Source organism: Mercenaria mercenaria, chromosome 16, assembly GCF_021730395.1.
Source record: "Mercenaria mercenaria strain notata chromosome 16, MADL_Memer_1, whole genome shotgun sequence".
In the NCBI taxonomy this organism is placed as follows: domain Eukaryota; kingdom Metazoa; phylum Mollusca; class Bivalvia; order Venerida; family Veneridae; genus Mercenaria; species Mercenaria mercenaria.
Genome location: NC_069376.1, coordinates 36555392 through 36580285, shown reverse-complemented (window position 1 = coordinate 36580285; position 24894 = coordinate 36555392). Strand labels below are relative to the sequence as shown.

The window sequence follows — 24894 nt, the reverse complement described above, 5'->3', positions numbered from 1 at the left end:
AAAGAGAAAATTTGTTTGTTTTTCGTGAATATGGAATATATCTCACCTCGAAGTGAGAAAATGTTCACATTTTAACTCACGCTACCCGCTCGTTAAAATATTTGAAATTTTCTCACTTCTCAGTGAGATATATTTCATATTCACTCAAAACAAACAAATATCCTCTATTTATTGTATAGATGTACTAAGCATCCCACAATACATCAGACTTAGGATATGATTTGCACTTAGGATAACCCATGAGCACTCCTAAGTTAGGATCGTTTTTGCACTTAGGAAAAACTTTAGGAATTTTGATGAAACGCATTTTTGGCAAAAGTTAGGACTTAAGATCAAATTCTATCCTAAGAACTTTGATGAAACGTGCCCCTGGATTCTGTACCAGTACAAACCTGTTTTCCGCAAGTAACTGCAAACTTCCCCACATGAATTATCAGAGGTGGAGGACGAATGATTTCAGACACAATGTTTTTTATCAAATCGTCACGGAGAACATACGCCCCGCCCGGGGATCGAACTCGCGACCCCGCGATCCGCAGACCAAGGTTCTCCCTACTGAGCTAAGCGGGCTGGTAAAAATGAGTTATAAGGCTTTGACTTACATTCAGAAAAGGTATTTCTTCTATAACCTTCTAACTTAGGTAAATTAAATCATTATGACTTGTAATGAGGAAATCGAACTTGATTTTAAAAAGGTTTGAGATTATGCAATAACATTTAAAGAATGGTAACCGCCAAATTATCGTCACAGATCCAACATTTGATCTGTCACTATAAAGCTACTCTTCCAATTCAGCTGTGGATTCTATTCTGAAGTATTAAAAGAGGGTAACCACATAGCAGTTTAAGACCAACAATTTTCCTCCTTCATGTTTGTGATTTGTTTCTAGTATTATTTATTGTTTTGGGAAGCAAAGACTTGAAGACTGCATAGATACTGAAGTGCAAGACTATCAAAGATTTGCCATCTGTGGGAAAAGCCGCCCCTTAAGAATACTTAGTTCATTTTTTATTTTTTGTTTTCCAGTGAATCATAGAGTTTTCTCAGTGAAATAAAAGTGATAATCCACACTTTCGAAACAGTAGATTTCACTGTTTTTGCCGAACTAGTTCCGGTCCTCCGTCGTGACTGAAGTCAAATTGAATACCAAGCGTTATGAATACCGGGCACCATTATGACGATGTCGTCGTTAAAATGACGTCATTTTTGTTATGCTTTCTGCTGACCTTCCCGCGATTTTCGACATTTTATAAATTACGCAACAAAAGTAGAGTTTTACACATGAAATAAAAAGAAAATTTGTTTGTGTCAGTGAAATACCAATTTTATTTCACTCGTGAGCACCAAAAAAGTCATTTTCACTCGTGGCTACGCCACTTGTGAAAATATCAGTTTTTGATGCTCACTTGTGAAATAAAATTGATATTTCACTGAAACAAACAAATATCCTCTATATATTTAAGCTTTCATAGTGTACTGAAATCTGTTAATAAAGCCCTTCCTTAAAAAAAGACATTTTTGACTAATGATATTGAAAATGTTGACCTTATTTTTAATACATCTATAGAGCAATTTTTCACAAATTTCTAAAAACGGCGTTATGTCGTTTCTTTGATCTCTTACAAACCTGCAATTGACCAGACCAAGGTCAAAATGTTTGCTAGTAACTTGCAAAAATATAGCTACAGTTTAATTTTGTATTTACACCTACGACTTTCAACTGCCTCAGAATTAAACTATTGTTTTAATTGACTGCTTTTCATCTTCGACTTTTGTAAGCCAAATCTAAAAGCGTTTCTAGTTAAACGAATGATACACATCAAAATTATGCATGTTGTCAACCCACTTCAGACATCTAGAACCTAAAGTATGTATATAGTATATTGTTCCATGCATTTGGTGTTTTATTAAGAAATATCACGTACTGATGTCCGTCGTGACTTTATAAATCATCTACGAGTTAGACAGGGCAACTTCAGAAGTAATTATTTTATAATGATAAATATCATGAAAAATTTCCCCTGTGTATTTAGTACAATCTTTATAAACAGGAATCTCCAGATATGAATATAGCAACCATAATACATTTACAAAACAGAGTTTTGACCATTTACTCTCTTACTTTTGACTTAAAAAATCTTTGATGTATGCTTGTTCTGTAATTTTAAGAAGTAGCACTCGAGATGTTTCTTTATTGTTTATACTTCGTCTTCTAAGATAAAGACAAAGAAATATTCATTTGGAAAGTTGGGGGTTTTCACTTAGATATTCTAAATTTAAATAGAAATTAAATCATCTAGAATTCATTGGAAACAATATAAATCTGGGTTTTTTTATTTGTTCAGTGTTGTTTTTCTATGTGAAAGAAATGTGAAGTTGAAGACCTAACAAAAGAATGCTTTCAACAAAATCAATGGTGAACGCCAAGAAGAAGAAGAACAACAACAACAAAATCAATTAAACAATTACAGAGAGACAAATAAAATAATAAAACATAGCTTGCTTGTTTGTTTGTTTTGGGTTAAACGCTGTTTTTCAACATTATTTCAGTTATGTAACGGCGGGCAGTTAACCTAACCAGTGTTCCTGGATTCTGTACAAGTACAAACCAGTATAAACCTGTTCTCCGTAAGTAACAAAACATAACTGGTACGGGTCTGCTTATCTGTCTAATCGTTCGTACATCTCGACTACTAGGCAAAAAAAGTACGAGACCATATTTTAATATTTCACATGATTCCATTTTTAAATATATTTATAACAAATATTTGAAACTGCACTCGGTCGACTTATTAATTTGATTTTCTTGCAATGACTAAAATGTGGTATATACATGAAGTTTGAATCGTTACATAAGATGTGAATTATACACCCTTCCCCGTGTCTGACTTTACAATCTCTGTGTTTTACGAAACAATCCATCCTATCAATTTCATAGATTATTATTTGCATTGAATCTGTATGCCTAAGGTAAAAAAATGAAACTTGGGCATAATGATAATAGTTTGAAAGATAAAAGGTAAGGGTAGATTACCCGGAAGCACAGATCACCCTAAACAAAGCCATAGAGTCCCGCATCGCGAAGTAGGCCCGCAACAAAAAAGAAACTGTAACGGAAAAATATAGTAGACGTGCTGCTTAAAAAATCAAACAACTACATTCTAATTGTCTGTGACTAGAAACAGACCTGGTGCGTCTGTGATATATTACAGACTCCGGTATATACCGAATACAAGCGATTTGAAAGACTAGTATCTTTAATGTATATATTTTGTAACTGTTGTAATACTATCCCTAACCTTTAGTCAGTATATTATTATATTATACACTAAATGCGTGCGGACATGTAAACAATTGCGTATTTTGCCGTGCGTGCCAATGATAATGATTTTGTGACATGCACAGAACGACTCCACCAGGTCTGTAATGAGAAGCATCGATTTTGATTATAAGAATTTTTTTTGTTTGATTTTTCCATGACTTTTCATTCGTTCTCAAGGTACACCTATTTCACAGTGATTCTGCTTAGTTTCGTTGCAAAATATTGAGAAAATCTAGAGAAATGACAACTTATTACAGGCCAACCCCATTCCAAAAATACGCGAAATTGAGCCCTGTGCAAGCAATATTTCAATTTATTTTACCTTATTCGTGGAATTTTGATTCAAGATTCATTTAATCGTTACGATGTTTGTCATTTTCATTCAGAAACATGCTAATTTTTATAATATTTAGACAATTGCAGTGCTAAAATGCGAGAAAAGACATTTACTAGGTCCTAAAACAGACCAAAATAAGAGCCACCTGGTCGAAAATTGGGTCTAAATTCCCAAAACACAAGAAATTTAAGAGTTTTCAGCCATTTGGCACCATTTTACATCATAAAGAATAGATTAATGGCATTTTCATTGATTTTCGAGGAGTTTGACAAAAAAACATGTGTCGCCCTTTTAGGCTGAACACCACTAAATCCGGCTGATCATTTATTTCATTTTAAAATCCACTTACTTTATAACAGTTTTTCGACATTTTCAAGCATATCATATTTTCAGAGACTTATATTCCCATTAGGAACTAAATCGCTACTTTAGAAAAACAAAAAGAAAAGGGGGTGTTAACTTTTATATTAGAAAACTACAGTTCGTTAAATACAACCCGCTCGATTTACTACTTTTAGCTACTTTCAATTTCTATTTTCGAACATTAAATTCTTACGCCGACATTTTTACGAAGCATGCGATAGGAACATGCATAGGAAGCAAAGTGATACATACTATAACGCGGTAGGGTAAAAGTAAACACGTTGCTGTTGAGAAAAGGCATTAGGAAAGGAAAAATGATTAACACTATTTATATTTGGACTACTTGTGAGCGGAGGCTTACATTTGATTTGGTAGTGATCAGCTACGCATACTACAAAAAGGGGGTAAATGGACATTAACTGAATTGAAGTCGACTTTATATAACGTCATATAGTAATGATAACGTATACGTTTATCGGACACATCACCCTAAAACCTGTTATGAAAGTGTATCGCTAATAAATTTGATTAATGTTTTATCACAAAACACAATACGCTATCTATTTAACAAATCTGAACAATACATTAGAAAGCTAACTGAAGAACGTGGTAAAGCAATACAACCATGTAAAGATCAGATGTCAGATGATACAAATATCAAAAGCAAGAAAATACACAAAATCGAATGTCAGATACTACATCAACTCGAAGGCAAGAAGATACATCCAATTGAAAGAAATATAATGCATCAAATCGAAAGTCAGATGATACACATATCAGAAGTCAGACAGTTGGGCAATGCATCAATCGATTTTCAGATTATACATTAAATCGAAAGCCAGGTAAAGAAACACGTCAAATATCAGATAGAACATTAAATCAAAAGTCATATAATACATCAAATCAAACGTCAGATTATACATCAAATCAAACATCAGATTATACATCAAATCAAAAGTCAGATTATACATCAAATCAAACGTCAGATTATACATCAAATCAAACGTCAGATTATACATCAAGTCAAAAGTCAGATTATACATCAAATCAAAAGTCAGGTTATACATCAAATCAAATCTAAGATAAATACATAAAATCAAACTGCAGATAATAAATTAAACTCAAAGGCAGATAACGCATCAACTCGAAAACAGAACTCATATATTTTTTATTTATTATTATTAATATTGTTTACTGTGTAAATTTGTTTCGACTTTTGATCCGACTGATGCAGTTTGTATAGGAATTAATCATCTTGTCCTACCATCTCGCTTATTTTCACATAGAAAGTTCCTGTCTCTCTGTGCCTTACATATGTTTTAAGAAACTTGATCGTTTAACAGTCCCTCCCTCCTTTCGTGCTTAGCAAAGCGAGTACTGAAGGCTTTGGTAACTGGTATAAATATCCAAATGTTTCCTTTGTGCATAATTTGTTTGTCGGATGATGAATAAGGTATATGTCATATGACTTGGTATCCATCGCTAATGAACGTTGTGAAAATCATTAATATTTATTTTCCAAAACTATTTAATCATTCCAGTTTCCATATAATTAACGTGTTCGAAGCCAATGTATTTATAGCGGACGCAGGGGATACAATCAACCAGTAACTTCAAAACCAGGGGATCGTGAATTCGAATCCACGCTCCTCCAACTAGAAACAATTAATATTTGGATAAGAGTCCCGTATATGAATGTTTTACACCTGGCACGCTAAAGAACCAGAGAAGCTTCGGGAATTGGACCATCTTCTGTATCTTGCACTACTGTCCTACTAAAATTATTAAAATTCTCCTGGTGGTAACTCGCCCTTTTATGGTTACTAGTAGCGAGTATAGATAAGCTTGCACGGCAACTATTGTAACCAAACATGACTTACACAATAAAGCGGGACAAATGAAATATTTTCGCACTCAAAGTACGTGTCGCATTCTAATTTTACAATAATTTTAAATTAACAAAGTATTGGCATCTCTAGTGTTCATTTAACATGTTGCCAGTGATATGATAGTGTCAGGACGCGAAATGGGTATAGAGAATAATGACAGATAATAACATTTCTGACTTGAACAGGAGTAGAGTAGACAAAAGTAATTATGTACATTCAGACTATCTTTTTTACTCAATTATTATAATTGAAAATAATGAACATATACTTTTACGTTAATATGTTTTGTCACAGTGTAATCCTATATTAATTTTGTACGTACTGCGCAGTAAGCAAGACAAGTAGTTGAACTTAAAAACTAGACAAGAGAATTTAGATTTATAAAAAACGTTTCAAACTTTTTGTTTGAAGATATAAAAACAGTACCGTCGTAATATTTTTTAAACATTGTTCAGGTTTTTGCCATCTTCGAAATTCAAATTTCCTAACAACCGACAGTAGACAATTTAGAACCGATACTGAATCTGTAGCTAAATCAAAATTTGTTTCTGTTTAATTTAATTTCCAAAGATTAACCTCTTAAAATAAATAAATACTTGTCAGCAAAGAAAATGCTACGAAATAAGTAGATCCTGAAATAAATATCGAATGTCTCAAAATGATCAGTTTATGTTACAATGTTACATAGTTATTTAGATTATTCATAAATTCAATAAATTTGCCGATAAAATATAGGAGCATTTTGTGTCATTCATGTTATTGTTTAGTACGGTGGAAACCAGACTAGTTATGTTGTTACTCATTTGAGCAGCGGGAAAATGCATTCCATATTAAATTATCAAATCTATTTCTCAAAATGAATTAAAAGATTATTCAATTTAAGAGACTATACAACTCTTATTTTAATTTGACTATTCGGAGACAAAGATTTATTCGACAAATAGATAGAAGCACATTCAACTACATTTACCATTTTGCAGAACATAATGCTAAAATAGGAAAGTTAGTTTCATCAACGACATAAAATTAACGGGTCTCTCAGTGAACCTTGAAACAATATTTTCATTGGTTTACTCTTGCATCATGTTGCCATTTCAAACGTATGTAAGAGGATAACTCCGCTCGTTTTTGTTTTTTTGTTGGGTTTAAAGTTGCACTGACGCAGTTATAGGTCATATGGAGACTTTCCACTTTTTGGTGGTGGCTGAAGACTCTAGGTGCCCCGCCCTGAATTATTTCATCACGGGTGGGCACCTGGATAGAACCAGCGACTTTCCAGCTTTATGGCGTCTTCACATGAAGAATTCAACACCCCAGCGAGGGTCGAACTCATATCGGTGAGGCAAGTGGTTCTAAGTTAGCGGCCTTTACAACTCGGACACGGAGGCCTCTATGCCGCTCGTTTACACGTATTGAACTCACAGATATTGAAAAAAGAAGTGGACATTCAAGTATAAACATAGCTTCTGAGAAGAAGAAGGAGAGCAACATTTCTATTTTTCTATGATATTTGTTGTCTAAAGCAAATTAGTCAGCAAGGGGTGGAAAATTCGAAAACTCTCATTTATACAGAATTAGACATTAAATGCATAAACGACATGAAGATATAGCATTAGAAGTGAAAGACTGTTGAATACTGTAAAATCATTTTTATTTCGTGGGCATGAATTATTTTTGGGTTTGACTAAAGCGAATATTTCGGGTGTGTGTGTGGCGGTGGTAGTGGGGTTGAGAGGAGGGATAGAATGTGGAGGGTCTATGAATTTAAGGCTTTCAGCAATCAAAATTAAAATTAACGCGAATTTTGTTTTGTTCGATGATATTTAATATCGTGGATTAGTACAGCCAAACAATCCACGAAATTTAGATCAACATGAATATTCATGATTTCACAGAATTCGTAAAAATACAAATACAGTGTTAATTGTGTTCTCTGCTTCAAAAGCGTGTCAGACGTTTTACTCTTTTTTAGACATGTCTTATAACTTATAGATACTTTGAAGAGTACATAGACAATAAGTTAAAACCAAATTAGCAGATTTTTATCTCTAAAATAGACATACCCCCTCTTTGATCCTTAATATTTATTATACCTGAACCTAGGCCCTGCGTCCGACACATCGTCATACTAAGGAACGATTAATGCCAAGTTCTTATAAAATTCCTCGAAGAATGGTAGTTATGGAACGCATATGAAATCGACTATTACTCAAATACGCCTAAAGATACGTTGTAATGATATGGATATCATTTATGCCATACTATTTCAATAATTTGTTGACAAATGACAGCATTTCTGACAAAACACGAAATTGACAATATACAACAGAATCTCTTTGAGTCTGGAAATTTGATCAAGGGGACTATGAAGGTCTACGTCAAGAAGCTTTAATATTTGACTGGCAGTCGCTCTTCGATCATGATATCGACACATACACCACTAATATTACAAACCAAATACTGTCTATGTCTAACAAATATATTCCAAACAAAATTGTAACAATACGACAATCAAAACCACCATGGATACACAACGACATACGCAAATATATCAGAAAAAGAAAACGTGCATATGACAAAGCCAAAATATCACAAAACCCTCGACACTGGCAAGCATACAAACAGCTTAGAAACAAAACAACTAACATGCTCAGACAAGCCAAACACCACTTATCTCTAAAGATTTCAGATAAATTAAAACAGCCAGATCTTAAAACAACAGACTATTGTAGAATACTTAAACAATTCATTGCACCCACTAATAAATCAAGCATCGATACATTACATGATAATGGAAACATAGTCATAGACAACACAGACAAAGCCAACCTTCTGAACAATTTCTTTCAAGCCCAAACACAACTCAACGATCAGAATAAAACACTTCCACCACTACATGTAAACCCAGATGAAAATGTCCTTACTAACATTCAAATCACAGAAGACGAAGTAGAGATTACACTTATATCACTTAATACAGGCAAAGCATCAGGTCCAGACAACATAAACAGTAGAATACTCAAAAAACTCTCCGACGAAATAGCAAGTCCTTTATGCTCTCTTTTCAACAGATCTCTTCATATAGGAAAGGTACCATCTCTTTGGAAATTAGCAAATGTCTGCGCTATTCATAAGGAAAACGATCCTCATATAGTCTCTAATTACAGACCTATATCACTACTAAGCACTATCAGTGAAACTCTTGAAAAAAATCATTCATAAGCACACATACAACTTCTTCAGGTCGAACAATATTGTCTCTTCACTTCAGTCAGGCTTTGTTCCCAACGACTCAACTTCCAATCAACTTGTCTCTATCTACAACTCTTTCTGTCAAGCCCTAGACGAGGGCAAAGAGGTCAGGGCTGTATTTTGTGACATTTCGAAATCATTCGACCGAGTTTGGCATCGTGGTCTCCTTCATAAACTGGAATCAAAAGGAATTTCAGGTCAGCTTCTTCTGTGGTTCAAGGACTATCTATCTGGTAGAAGGCAGAGGGTCGTTCTTTGTGGTTTCTATTCTGAAACTGTACTTATATCTGCTGGTGTTCCACAAGGTTCCATCCTTGGTCCTCTTCTTTTTATTCTCTATATCAACGACATCGTTACGGACATCGGTTCTACTATTTGTCTTTTTGCTGATGACACAAGCCTCTACATAACTGTTGATGATCCTATACGATCAGCAATTACACTCAACACAGATCTCAATACTATCACAAACTGGGCCGAAAAATGGCTAGTTGACTTCAATCCAAACAAAACAACATTTTTTGCTCATTTCACGAAAACACAACAAACCATATCACCCTCCTCTATCAATGAATGGCATAGTTATAGCAGAAGTAAAGTCTCACAAGCATCTAGGGGTCACATTTTCTCACAATGGAACTTGGCATGAGCACGTTGAGACAATCAAAACAAAAGCATGGCAACCTATCAATATTATGCGCACACTCAAATTTACTCTTGACAGAAAATCATTAGAAACTATCTATATATCTTTCATTCGCCCTCTCCTAGAGTATTCTGACGTCGTTTGGGATAATCTTTCTCTCCATGATTAATATGAGTTAGAGAAAATACAACATGAGGCGTGTAGAATTATCTGTGGGGCAACCAAACTAGTTTCTATCAAAAAACTCTATAGGGAAACCTGCTTTGAAACTCTCAAACAAAGAAGAGAACAACACAAACTCACACTCTTTTATAAGATGAAAAACAACCTATCTCCTCCATATCTCAATTCTCTCGTACCTGATAATGTGGGAGATACGACTACATACAACCTAAGGAACGCCAACAACACAAGGTATATCCATTGTCATACACAACTCTACGCAAATTCATTCCTGCCATCGGTTGTAAATGCCTGGAATCAGCTTCCTGTTGAACACCGAAACTTTACTACACTCAACTCTTTCAAAAGCAAACTCAGTGCCAACAACCCATGGTTCCCTCTCATTACTACACTGGCAATCGTAAGCACCAAATTCTACACACTCGTCTCAGAACTCATTGCAGCACCTTAAAGAAACATCTATTTTCAAAATACATAATCACCAGTCCTCTATGTGAATGTGGCCAAACCGAAAGTACTCATCATTACTTCTTTGATTGTCATTTCTATCGCCAACAACGCACTGTACTCTTCAATCACATTCTAAACCTCACCACACCTTCTCTGTCTACACTTCTTTTGGGAGACCCAAACCTCTCAGATGATTCAAATAGTGAAATCTTCGCACATGTCCATAATTACATCAGAACAACCAAACGTTTTGATACATAGCATTCCTCTTTATATATATATTATATAATACAATAAATTATTAATTATTGGATATTATGTATCATCTTGCTTACTTTTTCCATGCTGATACCTTTAGAACCAACCGCACTTCCAGCTTGTGTACGTTACCATATATCTATAATTATTTCTCTACCTCCATCTCCGCCACACTCATTTCTACCCTTTTTACTTCCTTCATATATCTCTTAGTCATAAACCATTGTAAAGAATACTTACTGTTTCTAAGCACGTTTAAATATATGCAGTTACTACATTACCATTTTAAAACAAACAATATGAGATAAATAGTTGTCTAGCTTTGGTAATGTTTTATTGATATGCATGTTTCATTTGCATGTTTTCCATAGTTTATATATACTTTATTTTCTAAGTTACCAGCTATCCCTGCTTTTCATAAGGAAAGAGTTTCTAAATAAGCTTAGCTTCCTACTCAATCCTTGATTTGTGTAAATATATGTTTGCTGTATACCTGCTTGAAAATAAATATTGTTTAAACCAACAGAATTTCTGATCGCTGAGATTTATCTTGAATTTGAAAATTTTGGGCTGGATGCGCAAGCGATGCGTTTTCAATTTGTTACTAGCTCGGTCGTTGTTAAGGGATATGAGGGGGGATACACATTTCATCAACACTCTTATAAAAACCCAATCAAACCGAGTCTGTGATTATTTGGCTTGTTTACGGTCCATGCTTCCAAAGGATTTCCTAATATTTTAATTAACTTTCACAGCGGCAATATTTAAGTACACATTTTTCCACGTTTTTCTCCTTATTTTTTGTTTTACATCAATTTGCTTCTGCGAAACTAACACAGTTAATAACATGTCTTCATAAATGACATCCTACAGATATATTTTTTTGTAATCAGTAGAACTCAAAACTCTTCGAACTACATGTGCCATATTTCGATTTTATAACTGTTAACGTTTATCACACAATTAGACATTAAAGACACAAACGGAGTCCTATTTCTATTACGTTACTATTAGTTTTATTTTTTTTTTCACAATTTAAGTCAACTCGATACTTTTACGCGTCACGGGGGATATGTGGGACTCTACTGCAAAAGAGGTTGGGTGTCTGATTCTATTACAAAGGCTATTAAGATTTTACATGAGGTATCAGGCTGTAAAACGCAGCTGTTGACTGGAAATATCCGGTAGGGTAAGGTGTTGGATTGGACCCTAAAGACAATAGTGGTTTCTTGTGTTACTTCTATGTGGCTGTGCTGTATCCGCTTTCCTTGCTTATTCCTGTCCGCTGGTGACCTTTGATGATGGCATCTCTTCAGTGACTGACACGCTTTACTATTGTCTCTAGGCAACGACCGATAACTAGTACTGGTGGCTGAGTATGGAACGCCAGAGCTGTCTTATGTGAGATGAGTACAAGGTATCTTCTTAAGTTAGTGGAGTATCTTTTAAGATATTGTTATGTCTTGTTAAGACAAGATAGCATGTACACTGTGCATGATAGCATGTTACTAAGAAAATAAGATGATCTTTTAACAAAATAGTACGTCACTCTCACAAGATAGTATGTTACTTTGAAAAAAATAACATGTTCATTTAATTAATTAGTACCTACTCACTCTGAGTTGATAGTATATATATGAACACGATAGCATATTACTTTCAGAAAAAAGGATGGTTGTTTGACATAATAGTACATCACTCTTACAATACAGTATATACACGGGACAGAAAAGCGTGCTACTTTGAAAAAATAGGATGGTCGTTTAACAAAATAGTACGACACTCTGACAATACTGTCACAAACTGACATACGGGCCTCAATGTATCTGTAGTTTAAATACAGATATTGCATTATCTTTTTGTAAATTTTTGAGTTATTGAGGTAAATGTCAGATTTTACGCATAAAATACCTCTCATGTTTTTCTGTATTTTATAACTTAAATTTCCATGAAAATTTTATTAAATTCGGTTCAGTAATGAGAAAATTGATATTTTATAAACTTCAGTAATTTATGTTTTTATCCCCAAAACCAATATAACGGGCCTTAAATTGTCCAATTTCAATCCGCGCCAAAGTAGTCAGATTTCCCGGTTATACCGTGATTCCCGTGAAAATGAAAATAGTCTGAGTTCACGCATATGTCGTGAGTCCAATGAAATTTAGTATTTGGTGGGACATAAACCTATAAATAAACTGAACTAGATATGCCTAGCGCACACCATTTTCGACATTAGACGAGTTTACGTCACATTGATTTTTCTTGGTAGAAATTTTGCTCGATCGAGGTAAGAAATTTATTTGTTAGATTTTTGTTTAAATTTTGAATTACGATTTTTATTTAGTAAATTTTTGTTCATTCTATTGAATTTTGTCACATTTACTTTTTGGCAAGTGATTAGCTAGTTTCGGTATGTCAGGATTATTTATTAAATGTTTCGGGCTTTTGTAAATTATTTCGAAAGAAAAATGCTTCCTTTATATAAGCTGTAAGATTTGTACTGAAATTTGTGTAACATGATAATTGTAAAGTACTCTTTGTCATTAACATATGTCAAACATTTTATTGTTAATTATGGAACGCCGATACTGCATTGCATTGTAATGTATAAATCTATGTGGCAAGTCTAGTACCATGTCTGTAATATAATATTGTAATTTGAATTATTGTGTGCCAGTCTATAGCATATCTAAATAGTGTCCGTTTTTTTGTATGGTAGTTGATACACTCATACCAGCTATTGTAAAACGTTTGATTTGCGTTGCATTGTGTTTATTTGGGGTTGTAAATAATAGCTGCAGTTTATCATTTCCTTATTTATAATTTTTCATCATAAACTTTTCATATCTTTTTCATGCTTTAACTTTAGACTTGTAAGTAATTAATTTTAGAAATAATGCAAGTAATAAGTGACGTACTTTAATCACACTCATATTTGGTATAAGTAGCACGTATTATTTATGGGAGCCTATGGCTGTATCGTGTACACAAAGGAGCAGTTTTATGCCCTGACTTGTGTTTTGCTATGGTGCTTACCATATGTTATATAGTCTAGCTTCTTCCACCAGACGACTTTTACCTGGTGATGATGTCACGACCCGGAAGTATTATACCCACGGTTCACTTGTCTTCACTCGCCTAGATGTGATTTTCCCAGCGCAGAGCTTTCGTCCCATGGCTGTGCCGTAACCGCAAAGATGATGACTTTTGCAACAACTGAAACAGCTCAGGAATGCAAACATCTATCATCATAGGGAACCAAAACGGTGTCAACGTTTTGGTTTAGAGGGACTTTAATTGAAGATATGTTGTTTATTTTTTGTGCTACTTAAAGTTCGAAGTCCGGAAACAACTGTGTCTGGTCACGTTAAAATGGAACTGTTAGTGTTAGGACTTTATATCTGTTAAAAAGAGATACTGAGGTCAGACTTTGTTTGGTTCACTCTTTCTTACAATAAGATATTTTTCACTTTTCATTTATTCACTGTACATAATCATTTTCTGTAAATAAATTTGTAAATATTGTAATGGGTGTTGATTTGTTCCGGTAGTTATTGTCCAGGTACGTGCATCCTGTTACAAATACAGTATATACACGGGGCAGAAAAGCGTGTTACTTTGAGCAAATAGGATGATCGTTTAACAAAATAGTACGTCACTCTGACAAGATAGTATATTCACGGGACAGTAAAAAACCGTGTTACTCTGAGGAAATAGGATGGTTGTTTAACAAAATAGTACGTCACTCTGACAAGACAGTGTATACAGAAAAACGTGTTACTTTGAGAAAATAGGATGGTCGTTTAACAAAATAGTACGTCACTCTAACAAGACAGTATATACACGGGACAGTAAAAAAGCGTGTTACTCTGAGGAAATAGGATGGTCGTTTAACAAAATAGTACGCCACTCTGACAAGGAAGTATATACACGGGACAGAAAATCGTGTTACTTCGAGAAAATAGGATGGTCGTTTAACAAAAAAGTACGCCACTCTGACAATACAGTATATACTCTGGACAGAAAAGCGTGTTACTTTAAGAAAATGGGATGGTCGTTCAACAAAATAGTACGTCACTCTGACAAGACAGTATATTACTTTGAGAAAACAGGGTGGTCGTTTAACAAAATGGTACGTCTCTCTGACAAGATAGTAAGTTACTTTGAGAAAAAAGTAAGGTCGTTTAACAAAATAATACGTCACTCTGACAAGATGGTACATGCACTGGCAGTGTTAGCATAGGATGCTCGTTTAACAAAATAAAACGTCACCCTGACAAGATAATATATACACCTGACATGCAAGCTTGTTCCTTTACGAAAATAAGGTTGTCGTTCAACAAAATAGTACGTCACTCTGACCATATAGTATGTTCATTGAATATGATAGCGTGTTGCTTTAAGAAAATAGGAAGGTCGTTTAACAAAATAATATGTTACTCTGACAAAATAGAACATACTTTAGTCATAAAAGAGTTGCAAGTCATTACGATAACACAAGAAATAACAGGATCTTGAGATGATACTACTCTAAATCAAGAAGATACCTCGTATTCATCTAACATAAGACAACTCTGGCGATCCATAGCCGAGGCAACTGCAGTTGGTTCTATGTCGAGCAGCATATTTATCTGTGGTTTGGATCAACTCAACGATTCATGACCGCATCGAGTTGACGATTCGTCGATTGTCGTAATTTAGAATGACATTCCATTATTGGACAAAAGTTACTGCGAGTAACTAATGTTGTTAATAACATGGATTTTTCTTGCCCTTTATGCAAGAAAATCCCATATTCACGTCAGGTGACCAAGCCGGCCTTAAATCACACTGGCATTATACCTGGCAAGATAATTTTACATCAGCTGAGCAATGTGGTATTGCATTAACGTCAGCTTACCGGCATGCAGAAACGGAACCACCACTGACCGGAGAACGTAGTCAGTATAACGCAGAGTAATTAAAATATAATAACAACCAGACCTATTTTTAGACCCCAATTATCCCGTCCAAACTCTCAACATTGTCACTATTGAATATATCCCGTTCAAACAAACAATGATTAGCAATATGTTCACCTCGACGGCGTAAAAATACACGTACTCAACCACCATCATCGCTAAGGTTTAAATCGGACTGGTCACTAAACAAACATTTGCCCACTGGGCACTAATCCTAGGTAATAGACGTTGCAACAATAACTGCTGAAGGTTAAGAAAACGATTAGTAACAATCAAACTACATAGGCAACCTGGGTTTGCGTTCGTGCCTAATCGGTGAGGAATGCTTTGTTTACACAAACGTTATCGAATTGCGATACTTGTAGCAGTTTTAAACCTGTTACCTTGATGCCATAACGTCATGTACCGGTCTCCGAGTGGAGTTATGTTCTTTGGCCTGCCTGAACGAATTTGCGCTTCAGGATCGGTGTAAATGCTGTTGTAGATTGACTTCAAAGTGTGTGTTGCGATGACAGTTAATCTGTCTTGCAACGTCGCTGACACTACACTTGCCCGACGCATGAAGCATAAGAGCTTGAACGCTGTGACACCGTTAAAACGAGTCGAATGTAAAATTATTTTTGATTGCATAAATGTTCAGTAAATTTGTTATAGACAAAAAACAGTGTAAAACATGTCACTCGGTTCGCACATATGAACAATTGTGTAACACCATTCTGTCAGTTTTGAGCACAAATATTCAAACAGATTATAAGACACTTTAGTGCAATGTGTAAACATGTACACATGTACTTACACTGGATATTTTCAATCAACTATTCCGAACATTCATAATATTTAAAACATATTATAGCAAATATAAACGTGCATAATTTTTTTTGCGTCAGTATACTAAAGACTGAGTGCAACCTGCGGAGTGCTCACAAAATGTGCATGCTAGCAGTGAATTCCACACGTTGCATGCGCACTGCCGCACTGTGCAAATTGTGCAATGCACAATATTTGGTGAAGGCAAGTGCCCACAACAAAAACACTAATAAATTGATAACTAATCATAACATCTACATAAACAAAGATAAAATACAATAACAAATATAATCAACGTCTCCAAAAGTTATAAAAGATATATAAAATTGTTTAACAGTGCAAAATCTTCTATAATTACTATAATTACAAATAGCAGCCACGTCTGAACGAAGCTGGAGGTCGCGAAGCAACGATTGCACAGTGTGTACAAACATGGAGACCTCCACAAACAAACGGTCGACGTGAATTTAACTTAAATAAAATGGTCATTGAATAAACAAACAATGGGCGCGGATATGATTTTAATAGGAAATAGAGCAGCCGAAGCTTTACGGTAGCAGTAAGAGGATAGAAACAGTGCTAAACTTCAAGAAAAAAAATCACATCATCATACCAGTAATAAACAAGATAAAACGAAGGAAAAATTGAGTATATCTGGCTTATCACAGGTGAGTGACCTGTGAACAATCAAATGCATGCGAGTCAAAATACAAGAAATAAAAAAGAACAGACGAAGCTAATGTGAAACTGAAAGTAGAAAGTGTAAATTCATTATCATCTAAGTGAAGTCTGGGGCATTGTGAATTGAATGGGACACCTAAACTCTGAAGACAGAAGACACGAATTTAGAACCTCTTTTAAAGAGGGTACTTTAAAGTGTATCAAATAGTTAAAACATTGTAAAAAAAGGTAAGGGTAGAATTCTCAGATGTAAAAAGCACCTCAAACTCTGCCAGAGAGCAATGCATCGCAAAGTAGTCCAACAATTAAAAGAAACTGTAGTGGAAAGATTCAGCAGATGTTTGCTTTAAAAGACACAAATGAAGTACTAGTACTTCTTCCATCACGCTAATACTCGTCCATTGTATCACAATCTGTTTAGGATAGTTTGAAGTGTATCCAAAAGTTAAACATTGAAGATAAAAATAAAATCGTTCCATCATGTCAAATTTAGTGTGCCTTATATCAATTCAAACCTTTTGCCTGTCTTCCTTGCTAGTTGTTTTAAGCCATCTGATAAAGGAAGAACATAATATCTTCGACCGTTTTCTCCTTTATTTGTTAATACCTCTCCCATTACCATTCCGAGCACGTACACAAACCTTTCGTCTGGATCGTCGGTGCAGACCACTGCGCCACGGTCTCCTCCTTCAGCAAACTTAGTATCACCATCCTTAATTTCTACCAAGGTTTGACTACATTTACCGACCTTAAATACAACTTTCGGTATTGTTATTACACCTTTACCGGGTTTTGATGATGCTCCCCAAAAATGGACTTTTTGCTCTTCGGTAAACAATTTATCTTTTCCACAGTATTCATGCAGACTGCCTTTCAATTCTATTCCTGTAGAATCCTTAAATTTACTATTGCAAATCTCCTCGTTAGGATAAATCTCTGCAGCTGCTATATCAAGATCCCCATCCTCATGTTGAAGCGTATCTTTCAAAATGCTACATACCTTTTTTTTTTCTTCAAAGTATATTTCTCCGCAAGCATTTGCAACATGTTTCGAAAGAAGAATACATTTGGTTACTCCATCCATTTCAGCAAAACACCCAAGTGTACCATACCCAGGCACCGGCTCTAACTTTGCCCCGACATGCATAAGATATTGCACATCTTCCGATACTTGCACTATCTCAAAGTCAACGATGTCGTGAACAGATAAAACCTTCTCAATTTTCTTTCTCAATTCCATTTCTTTATACACGTCTTTCTCTGATAAAAAGACTTGCAATGTGCTAGAACGGTAGCCTACTCCTTTAACAGATCTATTAATCTTGAACAGATTTCTGCAAAGCTAAAGAATGAAGAAAATAATGACAATATACACACGAAGTAAACTTAAATACGTTTCCATTGTATTACTGGTTCAAACTGGTTTAGTTTTTGTTTAAATGCTGCGACGCTAATGTTCCAAGTAATATATACACAGAAAAATCAGATCAGAACAGTGCTCAAAGCACGAATAACATTTTGCTTTATATTTTACCAATATATCGTATAACACCAAGGCAAATACGTTATGGCAATGACGTAAGATCAACGCGTAAAGAAGCATAATGAGTAATGACACTACGAAGGTTTATACATTTTACATTATACATTTTTACATAAATTAAATTAGAAGATACCTCGTCGCTGAGTTCCTTTGTGTCATATTTTGGAATATGTGGTCGTTCGTTTTCTTGAATATTGCTCATCCCATACAGTGCCAGCATTGACTGCAGTAGTCTTTCGACTGTCGCTTTGTCTACACTCTCAAGGAAACTACTATCAGTGAATGCTAAATACATCACGAAAATGAAAAAAAGGACCATGAATTTAAAGAAGTTAACACGTTACGATACTAGCAGAATTTAATACTTCAGAGTACGGCTTTGAGAGCTGATTATCACAATTCAAATGAATTGAAAGCTTTTGGAATGTCAGTCAGCAAAGTAAGAAAAGCTTTCAAAATCATTATTAATCGGCTATTGCCATAGTGGATTAAACGTTGACATTTATTTACTTTCTAGTTTCTTAATCATGCTTATTAATTTTAATATCAGTTCTAGTAAGTGCCTAAATAATTTATATACCGAACTTTTGTAGATGTCCATCATTGCGATACTTCTTTTTCATATTGTTCTGTTCAACCGAATAAAGACATTCTACGGTTCGCTTTTTGGCTGTCTTTTTCATATTGTTCTGTTCAACCATATCAAGACATTCTACGGTTCGCTTTTTGGCTGTCTTTTTCATATTGTTCTGTTCAACCATATCAAGACATTCTACGGTTCGCTTTTTGGCTGTCTTTTTCATATTGTCCTGTTCATCCGTATCAAAACATTCTACGGTTCGTTGTTTTGCTTTCGAATATTTCTCTTCTTTTCTGTTTCTTCTGTTCATCAAATGGTGACAAGTCGCAGCACCTTGATATCTAGTGAGCATTTTTCTAGCATTACGGTTTTCCTGATTTTTGTTACATAAACTTTCATTTGGTTCAGTCTTAGCTGGACAATTCTTGTGATCTTTGGTTGCATTTGCTCTTGTATTATACACAATGCTACGTCTTGCGCCATTTCCACTGTATGGCTGTGATGTTGTGAAAGAATTTCTCACTTTGTAAAGAAATTCACACATCTCTTTCATTGGTTTCAGGATAACTTTTTCCAGTAGATTGCAGACATCAGATCTAACACAGTCTTTCGTGCTAAAAATCAGGTTGTCAGTTTTAGCCTCCCGTATGTCTGAGGGACTGCGTGAAAGCAAGACGAATAAAAAGGAATCATTCTGTCTTCCACTTATCTCGTCGAGATAACAAACATCAAGGAAAATGATTGATACCGTGCTCATTTGTTTCGGCTGCTGGTTCAAAAAGGCGTTGATGTTCTTAACTGAGTTCAACGCATTTTTTTCAAAGGTTAAACTGTCCTCCTGCCTAACTATATCATTTATTTCAATAGGGAAATTCCTGTCCGTCTGTGCCTTACAGATATGTAAGGAAACATGATCGTATGTCACTACCTCATTTTTCTGCATTACAAAGTCACTAATGAAGGCGTTATAACTGTTATAAATGGCAAGACTGTTCCTCTGTGCATAATTCATGCGTGGGAAAAACGTACACGGTATATAGTATGACAGTATATCCATCGCTTTTAATGCTCTTTGATCGAATGTTGTTATTTTGTTCCCTTAAACTGAAAAATAGTTAACATAATAAAAACATTTCACACTTTAGTATACCTCCCACCATTAATTGTGTATATCATTATTATTGTTTGCAATAATTATATTTACAGTTTTAAACTTCTTAAGGAGGTAGGTTACCTTCATATTTGTATGTGCGCATGTCCAACCGGAAGCTATCGTGACGATTTTCGACGACGTTGACGACAATCTAAATGTGTTTGTATATTCATTTTTCTGAAAACAAATCATGAACCTGTCTTCGATCTGATGCTTTATGGTTTAATAATGTAGAAATAATGAATAAATTGCCAAAGAAACGCTTAAAAGCAATGTTGCCTTTAAATGACGTCATTGACGTCATGACGTTACGTGTCAGTTACCGAGCAAAATTAATAGCTTTTATCTTGAAAGTACGTAATTCTGCGCATTTCCTTAATTTTAACTATTTTCAAATAACCAGTCTTTTGCTCAGAATAATAATCAATATTTTGCTTCTTTTATGTAGTTATATTGAAATATTATGCGGAATGTAAAAAAATGGATGATGGTAACCAATGTTATTTGGAATATAGTTGGGTGAAAGGTTACTTTTTACGGCCATTTTCAAATAAAAAATCTAGCAGTTTGATTTGTAATACCTATTTTTTCAGGTTTCGTTGATAATTTGTTACTTATATACTAAAACTAAGATCTAAAATTGTTCCAATTTCAGTAGAAAATAGTAGTTTCTTGAATTGAATTGATGTTACCATGGAAACGAAGCCCGTGACCTATGTATGTAAATGTAAAATTCAAAAGCGTTGACACTGGTCTATTTAAGACACACAGCTTCGGCTTTTTATTTTCATTTCAACAATATCCACGAGAATAGTAGCAGCAAGTTGAACGCTTTTTCCATGAAAAATACCAGATGAGGGGAACTGCTGTAAGTATTCTAAGCTGTGAAATTTGTTTGAATAAATGCAAATAAAACGAAAATATAACTTACGTTAGAAATAATATGTTTTAAAGCTACATTAACTAGAAAGATAATCTTATTCAATATTTTTTTAAAGAAATTACGACAAAAAGCATGATAAAAGCTATTTTAAACATCTCTGTTGCCATGGTTACTTTATACTTTAAGAAAAATAGGGTACCATGTAAAGTGCTTGGTATTTTGCTAATAATATTACCCAAATATTCAATGATGACCATTAACAATGGCACTGAAGCCGTCGAAAACCCCTATTTTTATATATAGCTGTTTAAAAATGAGAGAAAATGAGTTACCATGGAAACACGAGCCCCGCGACATATACATTTTAAGCTTATATTAGAAAGCTAACGTGCATACTAGTAAACTTATCAATTTTGCAGACTACGGATATCAATGAAACTAAAATACACTGAAAAGTGTTAAATTTCCGTATTTTCCTTATTCTTTCAATATGAAATACGTTTGGAGGGTCATGTTCTTCAAACCTGGATAAAAATTGAACATGAAGGGACAGAGACAAACGAAATTGAGATTGTATCAGTTAAAACTTCACATTACACGAAATACAAAAATAAATCTGCGGTTCAACTAATTTGAATTTACCCTTGTAACAAGGTAAACTACCTCCTTAAGCTATTGACATTTCCGAGTGGTGAATATATCCGATTTTTAAGATTTTCAAGATTGCACTATTTTGTAGCAAAGATAAAAGGAAAGGGTTGATTTCATGTAAACAGGAAAGTTAACATTACTTGTATAATATGAGCAAAATTATAAATAATTCAAACTTGTTTCTTACTAGGCCTATCGTGGATCTTGAAATGGTTAAATGCGTAGATGATTTAAACAATGGAAAAGTGTCTTGCACGACAGACAATATCTAAAATGAATATATCAAAGCTACGAAAACGTTGCTTATTTCTGTGTAAAACCGTATTTTTAATAATATCTTCGATATAGGTATCATTCCGAAACCTTGGTTACAGGGCGTGGTCATTCCCATTTATAAAAATAAAGATAACCCTACGGACTGTGGCTCTTATAGACCGATTACCATCCTATAATGTCTCGGAAAATTATTCACTGTCGTCCTAAACCACAGACTTACTAGGTGTCTTGAGGATTTTGACTTACTCGATGAAAATCAGGCAGGGTTTAGATGCGGGTATGCCTGTTCTGATCATATGTTTAATTTGAATGCGCTGAAATTATTAAGAAAAAAAAACAACAACTTTTCTGTGCGTTTAAAGAGTTTTCACAATACTTGACAAGACTTGGCAGTTTTGTCTATGGCAAAAACTACTACAAACCTCTGTATACACAACAGCATACAGTTCAAAGGCAAAAACCTTAACCCCAACCATCTGATTGATTGCCCCCTTGCTTGACCCCCCATCCCCACCCCCTAGTTTTTGTGCACAAATAAGGAAGAAAAAACTGACCAGTCTTTTTTTCTCCCCCCCCCCCCCCCCCCGCCGGTTAGTTTTTGCAAAAAAAGAGAAAAAACTTCTTTTTTTCACACCTGGTTAGTTTTGCCCCTGTAGTTTATGTATAGAAACAAAGGAAAAACAAACAACTCAATTGATTCCCCCTACTGGTTAGTTGTTTCTACTTTAGCTTTTGTACAAAAACAAGAGAGAATAAACTGACTAGTTGGTTCTTTCCCACCCCCCTTAGTATAGATATATCTACATACCAGAAATATAATACAGGGTTAAAGGGAAAGAAACAAACTAGTCGGTTCTTTCCCTTTAGTAAGAATACATACCAGAAAAAATAATACTGGGTGAAGGGACAAAAAATGGATAAAACTAACTTGTGAAATTGCAAGAGAAGTAAACAAATATATATCTCTGCTTGTTTGTAAGTACTTGCCTAAGGCTAGAGTTGACATTCTTTGCGGATCACAACTTTATATATATTAAATTAAATTCAAAACTTCTGTTATTGATATAAACAAAACTATCATAAATTTTACATTTGTTTCATATAAACCTTGCAAACTAATTACTAATCGTTCTGTCGCAGCGACACAACGAACTTCGTTACAGCACCCCGACAAACGTCGCCCCACCGAATGCCGCCCGGCGGGGAAACGTTTGGCAGGGCGACATTCAGCAGGGCGACATTCGGCGGTGCGACGTTTGGCTGGGTGGCATAATGATGTTCGGCTAGCGCATTCTGCGGGGCGCCATAATGACGTTATGGTAAAGTTAGCTGGTTAGCTGGTTAGATTCCTGATTGCATGATTTGTCTTTCTTGTATCGTAAAATAGCGATCTTCTTCTTTCTGTTTCCTTTAACTGACTGTAACATGATAATCTTGTATATAATACCCAGGCACTGGCTCACTGCAGCTCAATCAGTAGGCATCAGTCATAGTAAATAAAGTAGTTAGAGTACAAGTGTTGTCATTCTATATTAAGTCCTACATCATATCATTACATGGTATCAGAAAGACTGGATTTATGAACTTGCACAACATTTAATTGTGAACATTCAACTAGAATATTTTCATTTAGTTTTCTCATGGATTTATAATTATGGATTTATGAATGAATTTCACAATAACAAGGGAAGCCACAACTCCAGTTATAAAATGGACTTAACTGGGGTCCCAACTCCTTGCATGGATTTGGAGGAGTACAAACTTGCCTGAAACATGGCGAAAATTTGTAGAACATTGTGGCCTCATTTTTAAGGGGCCCATGAAAGACACAGATGAAGAAGTCAAAGTGACATATCTATTATTGTGGGTTGGCGAAAAGGGCAGAGACATTGTGGGAACATTAACCATCTCAGAAGCCAACAGGAAAAGGTTAAAGCTTTTATGTGATGCAGTGAAAAACACTTACAGCCATCAATCAATCCAGTATTTGCGATATATGATTTCAATTACGAGGTTCAGGGTGAAAATCCATTTGAACAGTTTCTAACCAAGCTTAAAATGTTAGCTAATGACTGCGACTATGCGGACAGGGATCAAATGATCAGAGACAGGATCGTTTTTGGAGTCAATCACAAAAAATAAGAGAAAAACTAATAAGTGAAGGTGAGAAAGTCACCTTAGACAAAGCTACACAGGTCTGCCAGCCATTTGAGTATGCTCAGGAACATCTCAAGGAAATGAGCCTGTCTCAAACAATGGCACAGTCACCAAGCCAGTGGGTGAATGCAGTCCGGTCCAAATATGGGGAACAGAAATCTCGTCATAACACCTCAGACCAGCCTGGTCACAATGCCTCAGGCCAGGAGAGCAAGGGATACCGACCAAACACGCATCAAATTAACGCCAGGAAAAACTGCTACAAGTGTGGGAAAACACATGATAAAATGCAGATTTGCCCTGCTAAAGGGAAACAATGTTTTAAATGTAAAAAGTGGAACCATTTTGGATTTGTATGTAAATCCAGTGTTAATAAAATTCTCATGTCAGAAAAAGATTGCTTGGATAATGACAATACTCAGGATCTGTTTATTGATTGTGTAGAATCAAGTGTGATAAATAGGCAGGTATTTGCACAATTTGAGGTAGGTCCTTCAAAAA

At 35.0% G+C, this 24894-nt stretch overlaps 2 protein-coding genes across 2 annotated transcripts; one reads left to right on the top strand and one right to left on the bottom strand.

Moving 5' to 3' along the window:
* The first annotated feature begins 8378 nt into the window (after nt 1-8378).
* LOC128549303 (uncharacterized) lies at nt 8379-9813 on the top strand. The gene is made up of 2 exons (XM_053525877.1): nt 8379-9002; nt 9184-9813. Exons 1-2 carry the CDS (start codon nt 8379-8381, stop codon nt 9811-9813), a joined length of 1254 nt encoding a protein of 417 aa, XP_053381852.1.
* Nucleotides 9814-16978: 7165 nt separating this feature from the next.
* Nucleotides 16979-20448, bottom strand: LOC123540497 (uncharacterized). The gene is made up of 3 exons (XM_045325577.2): nt 19274-20448; nt 18827-18978; nt 16979-18492 (listed from the first exon to the last, which is right to left on the bottom strand). Exons 1-3 carry the CDS (start codon nt 20328-20330, stop codon nt 17650-17652), a joined length of 2052 nt encoding a protein of 683 aa, XP_045181512.2. The 5' UTR covers nt 20331-20448; the 3' UTR covers nt 16979-17649.
* Between the last annotated feature and the right edge of the window lie 4446 nt (nt 20449-24894).